The 5633-nt window shown below is 45.1% G+C and overlaps 1 protein-coding gene across 1 annotated transcript; it reads left to right on the forward strand.

The window, feature by feature from the left end:
- The first annotated feature begins 930 nt into the window (after positions 1–930).
- LOC123397104 (transcription termination factor MTERF2, chloroplastic) lies at positions 931–5224 on the forward strand. Its single transcript, XM_045091783.1, has 7 exons — positions 931–1479; positions 1915–2052; positions 2176–2421; positions 2550–2663; positions 2790–2972; positions 3492–3709; positions 4125–5224. The coding sequence occupies exons 1-7, from the start codon at positions 931–933 to the stop codon at positions 4432–4434; spliced, it is 1758 nt and encodes a 585-aa protein (XP_044947718.1). The 3' UTR covers positions 4435–5224.
- The last annotated feature ends 409 nt before the right edge of the window (positions 5225–5633 follow it).

The following is a 5633-nucleotide window of genomic DNA, read 5'->3' on the forward strand; positions in this document are numbered from 1 at the left end:
AAATTGCATCTCATCATTGAAGGCAAACACCGACATGGAAGGAATAATCTCCATAAAGACCTTTATGTGGTCATTGCAATCCGCAGCGATGCCACTGTGTAGGCTGAAGTGGTCAACACCCGGACCAATAACGATGGTGAAGCACACCATCGCCGATTGCCATCTCGCTGAAGAGAGCTCTAACGAGGCATGTTGGCCCGACGACCGACATGGACAGATCTATGAGCACGAAACATGATTTTTTCTGACGGCCAAGAACCAAGGGAAACAACCTTCCTGACCATAGCACTCACGGCTACATGCCCACCATCTCGTCGGTACCAGCAAGGGACACCACAACTGCCACCCAAGGCTCCTGAGTGGAGCCACCTCGTTGGATCGGATAGTGCGGCGTTGCCACACCCACAAACTCGCATCCAAGGCCAAAGGACAGCCATCGGTCGACGTTCACCGACGACACACCAACACTTGAGGCCGCTGCCATGATTTTGAAGCCCCCGAGGAGAGAACGAGGCGACCAAATCCTCGCCACCACCTTCACCGATGGCCCAGCGGCGAGCCAGCTTCCTCCTTGGATGACAATGAGGGAGAGGGGAAGCGGTAGGGAGGGTCGGCGGTCGAAAAGGGTTTCACCGCCCATATGGGTCCGGTTCTATTTTTTCGTTGCGTCCACGAGAGAACACAAAGTGCTTTGGATTGGATCTAAGACTCAAGTGCTTGCATGACCATTTTTTTAATTAAAAAACTTATTTTTTTTTCTTCTAGACCTCAGTTTTATGATCTTTTCTATTTCGTCTCGGAATGAATTTCTGCAAATTGAGATCTTAAAATTTGTCCGAAATTACCTGGGAAATAAATCGTGTGAAATTTGTTCCCTCGAGTTGAGGCGAGAGAAGATAACTCTGAAGCCAAACAGCTCCCCCCTCCGCCATGGCCATGGCCACCTTCGCTGCCACTCCCGCGCTCCTCTCCCCATCTCCCCCGCCCCCCAACCCCGCAGCCCATGCACTCCGCGCGCACCAGCCCCGCCCCTCTCTCCCGCCCCGCCTCCAAACTCCACGCCGCCTCCGCGTCACCGCCCCCGCAGCCGCCCACGCCGCCAGCTCCCTCTCCTCCGCCCGCGGGGACCCGCGCGAGGCGGAGGCGGCGGTGGCGGAGCTGCTGCGGGACCACGGCGCGTCGCCGGAGGACGCGGCGGCCATCGCCGCGCGCGCGCCGGGGTACGCGGACATGCTGGCCGACGGCGTCAGGGAGCTCGACGAGCTCGGGCTCTGGGCGTCCTGGAGCGCCGGGGCGGGCGCCGGCGCCGGCGCCGAGATGGGCGCGCTCGCGTTCGGCAGGAAGGTGTACTTCATGGGGCGGAGCCGGCGCGATGGGGCGGTAGTCCCGCTCATCGAGAGCCTCGGCGTGCGCCTCTCCTCCGCCAAGCTCATCGCGCCATACGTCGCCGCCGAGGGCCTCCCCGTGCTCATCCACAGGGTGAGCGGCCATGGCATGCGTTCCTGTAGTCAAAATTCCATCTTGGAATCTACCTGAGTCAAAATTCCTGTACAACACCTCGTATTAAATTACCCAGAGAGATAACACAACAGAGTTCATAGTTTGCGCTATATTTTGCCACCTGCGCCGGCGACAACGCAGCACCACCCGGTGCACCAATCAACCATTGCCTCAGTCTTCTGTTTTGTAAAGTTCCAAACTATTGGTGGAACCCTTACCTGATAGTCAAAATTGGGAAATGTGTAGCAAATTTTCATTAGCACCAGTAAACGCTGGTATCGCATCTCTGATATTATGACGGTACGGATTACGACAGTTAGATGTGTTTCTTCTGAAAAATGTGGTACTGCTACATACCATCTTATGTTTTCAGGAAATTGCCGCATTCGTTACTAACCGTTTGTTCATGTTTAGGTTAAGTTCTTGAAGGAAATGCTATTTTCAGGCAGTGGTTATGAAACTCTAATCGGACGGAATGCTAAGCGCATGATGATGCACTTCTCAATACCTGCAGATGAGGCACTCCAAACTACACTGTCATTTTTCGAAAAAGTAAGTTTCACAGTCCCAGTTATTGTTTCCCATTGGTAAAACAATTTCACTGTTTCCTCATAAAAGTTTCGTGGCGTTAAATGTCTCTTGAAATTTTACGTTTCTCGAACCATTTAACTGCAGATGGAGGCCAGACATGGTGGTCTGAGCATGTTAGCACACGGGGATGTGTCATTTCCTTATCTCATCGAATCATTTCCAATGCTTCTTCTTTGCTCAGAGGAGAATCATCTTAAGCCATTAATTGATTTCCTTGAACACATTGGAATTCCCAAGCCAAGGATTCCATCAGTTTTGCTGGCATTTCCTCCTATTATCCTTTCTGATGTCGAAAAGGATATCAAGCCAAGGATTCATGCATGGGAGAAGGTATACTAAAAGTACATGATTTTTCTTAACTGAACCCTTATGTTTGTGAAAGCATTTGGAACCCACAATAGTTCTTTTCTCTAGACAATAAGTGCAGTAATGTAGTATTATCCCCCCTTTTCTTCTAGGCTGGCATAGAACAAGAATATATTGGCCGGATGTTGTTGAAGTATCCATGGATTCTTTCAGCAAGTGTGATAGAAAACTATAAGCAGACGCTTTTGTTCTTCAACAGAAGAAAGGTAACCGGGAAAAAATAAATCCTACTATGCCAACATGGCTTAAGATATCTGTTGTATGCTGTGTTTGTTTGTAGTCTATCGTAATTGGATACGATAGTGTTTGTAAATCAGGTTTTTTGCTTTCAGATTGCCAGTACAGCCCTTGGTATGGCTGTCAAAAGTTGGCCTCACATTCTAGGTTGTTCAACAACGAGAATGAATTCAATTCTGGTGCTGTTTGATGATCTGGGCATCAGCAAGAAAATGGTGGTCCCTGTTCTTACATCAAGTCCACAGTTGCTGCTGAGAAAACCTAATGAGTTTTTGCAGGTATGCAATTATTTGGTTGCTTTGCTTTCCATATAAACTCCATTGGTAATGGAAAAGCTTCTTTACTTAGCTTTAGCTCTTTTTTCTTCTTCTTTTGGCAAACAACAATCAATTCTCAATATATATTTGTTTGTCAGTATCGTACATGTTCTATTAGGTTGACAATGATGACAGGTTTCATCATTATGTATTAAGTTTTGCAACTTCACATTGTTGCCCAATTATTCTAGATGAAAATTCCTAGGATTATGACTCAGGAGGCATGAATGCGTGGCCAACCTCTAGTCCTTAATGGTTGTTATAGTTTCATAGCATACTTTCCTGTCAGCATGTAGTTGTTCCAGTGAGCAGGTCTTTTAGTTACGTTGTGATCCATATTTGGGGATGATCTTGGGTCATTGTATTATTACATATATATTTTTCCAGTAACTGGTTATCTTGACTAATCATTGCATTTTCACGTATACATCTTCCAGTAATTCGTTATCTTGGTACTAATCGTCCTGCCTCATGTTCCAGGTTGTTTCCTTTTTTAAAGATATGGGTTTCGATAAGAAAGTAGTGGCAAAGATTGTCTGTCGTTCTCCAGAAATTTTTGCTTCAGATGTGGAGAATACCCTCAAAAAGAAAATCGACTTTCTTATTGACTTTGGTATTTGTGAGCGTCACCTTCCTCGTATCATTAAGAAGTACCCAGAGCTTTTGTTGTTGGACATAAACCGCACACTGCTGCCCAGGTATGACAAAAATGAAAATTGGTTTTACTGCAAAGTCTTGGTCGAGCTTCATATTAGCCTTGCAACATAAACACATAATTTCACATGAGACATAACTAACAATTAAAACAAACCGTGCCCAAGCAAAGCTGTGTGTTCAAGTTTCCAGCAACGCAGCTACTTCTCATGTAAAAAACCTGTTGTCGGAACTACTGGCTAAGCAAGTTATCACCAACACATCACTATTGGTAAAGCATTTGAATTATGTCTTCTTACAAGATAGGAGCAGCTGTGTTTATGATCTCAAGTCATTGTAGTCAATAGCTGGTTTTACAATTTGCTGCTTATCTGAAGTCTAATAATGTGATTTTCACTAGTCAAACATATACGCTAAGACGATGTGTTAATTCCTAAGTGTTAATTGCTATGTTTACAGAATGAACTACTTACTGGGGATGGGCTTGTGTAAGAAAGATGTGTGCTCAATGATCTCAAGATTCTCCCCACTTCTGGGTTACAGTATTGAGCTTGTGATGAAACCAAAGCTTGAGTTTCTGTTGCGAACCATGAAGAAGCCTCTTAAAGCGATTGTGGAATATCCGAGGTACTTCAGCTATTCTCTGGAGGGGAGGATAAAGCCACGGTTTTGGATTATCAAGAGTAGAAACATTGACTGCAGTCTGACAGACATGTTTGCAAAGAACAATGAACTTTTTGCTGAAGAGTACCTTGGAATAGAAACATGACTGTGGTACCTTCTCTACAATCAAGCAAAGGTGGTTAATTTCTGGATTTCGATCAAGAGCGGACTATTTCACGGTGATTGATTATACAGATTTGTGATTCCATCTGGATGTAGGGAGGATGTTTTACAGATGGGAAGCCACTTCTCCAGTGTTCAGCATTCAGAAGGTAATACGTACTTGAGATACTGCATTTAACTGGAAGACACGGATTAATCATTTTAGTGTAACTCATTGCTAGAATACCAGTTTGTCCGCCGGGATATCCCCTTGAGACCATATTGAGGAATTGAAGGCCAACCACTGCATCACCATTTTTAGACCCTGCAACGGCACCACCATTGACAACAGATGGCCGACTGCCGAACCTCTGAGAGCTGACCGTCCCTGTATCAGCAAGGGTGCCGCCTGGAAAGAAGATACGATGTTTGTGTGCATATGTCAAGCTGCACATTCATGTATCAGCAAGGGCGCCACGTCAACTCTCGTGCTTCAGACTGCCTGCTGCTATGTTTGGCATGATCCGCGCCATGAAGCATCCTCCCTGAGAAGAAGGTCGTCGCATCTGGTGCTTCGTCGGCTGGCAGGAGCATGAACTCTGCTCTATGTCTGGTGGTTGGTATGCGGCTCTTGTCGAGGCATAATTCAGAAGAGGTGAAGGTTGTGAGATCGATTTCGCCGCGGATGCCTTTTTGTTAAACATCAGTTTCACCCTTTTGCGCTTACAGTATATATAGTAGTATACTGACTGAGCTGTAATCATATTTGTTATAGTAAAGATCTGTTGATTTCAGTGGATCTGCTTGTTGCCTCCGTCCGGAATTACTTGTCATACAAATGAATGGAAATGGATGTATCTGAACTATAATACATCTAGATACATTCATTCCTATGACAAGTATTTGCGGACGAAGGGAGTGCGTACATATGCTTGCATGTCTCACTGGAGAAGCCTGTTAAAACTTGCGAATGTTTTTTTTTTACGATTTTTCAAAATTCCTGTAGCTTGGAATCCAAAATATTCCCTTTTTTTAAAAATATCATGAAGCAATGCAAGTCTATAAATTGGGCAAGATGCAATATTGCATTTATAAGATGCGTACATACTTTTTTTGTTTTGTTTTGAACACGACAACTTTCATTATTGGTGGCATCTACATCCTTAAATGCATATAGCCACCCTTATTACAATATTTATTACG

Source organism: Hordeum vulgare, chromosome 5H (assembly GCF_904849725.1).
Source record: "Hordeum vulgare subsp. vulgare chromosome 5H, MorexV3_pseudomolecules_assembly, whole genome shotgun sequence".
NCBI classification, from domain to species: Eukaryota; Viridiplantae; Streptophyta; class Magnoliopsida; order Poales; family Poaceae; genus Hordeum; species Hordeum vulgare.

Excerpts from the sequence above, each read along its gene's own strand:
- LOC123397104 (XM_045091783.1), top strand. The coding sequence starts at position 931 with ATGGCCATGGCCACCTTCGCTGCCACTCCCGCGCTCCTCTCCCCATCT. Across the intron at positions 2,053-2,175 it reads CACTGTCATTTTTCGAAAAA|ATGGAGGCCAGACATGGTGG; the intron begins GTAAGTTTCACA and ends ATTTAACTGCAG. Across the intron at positions 2,664-2,789 it reads TGTTCTTCAACAGAAGAAAG|ATTGCCAGTACAGCCCTTGG; the intron begins GTAACCGGGAAA and ends TTTTGCTTTCAG.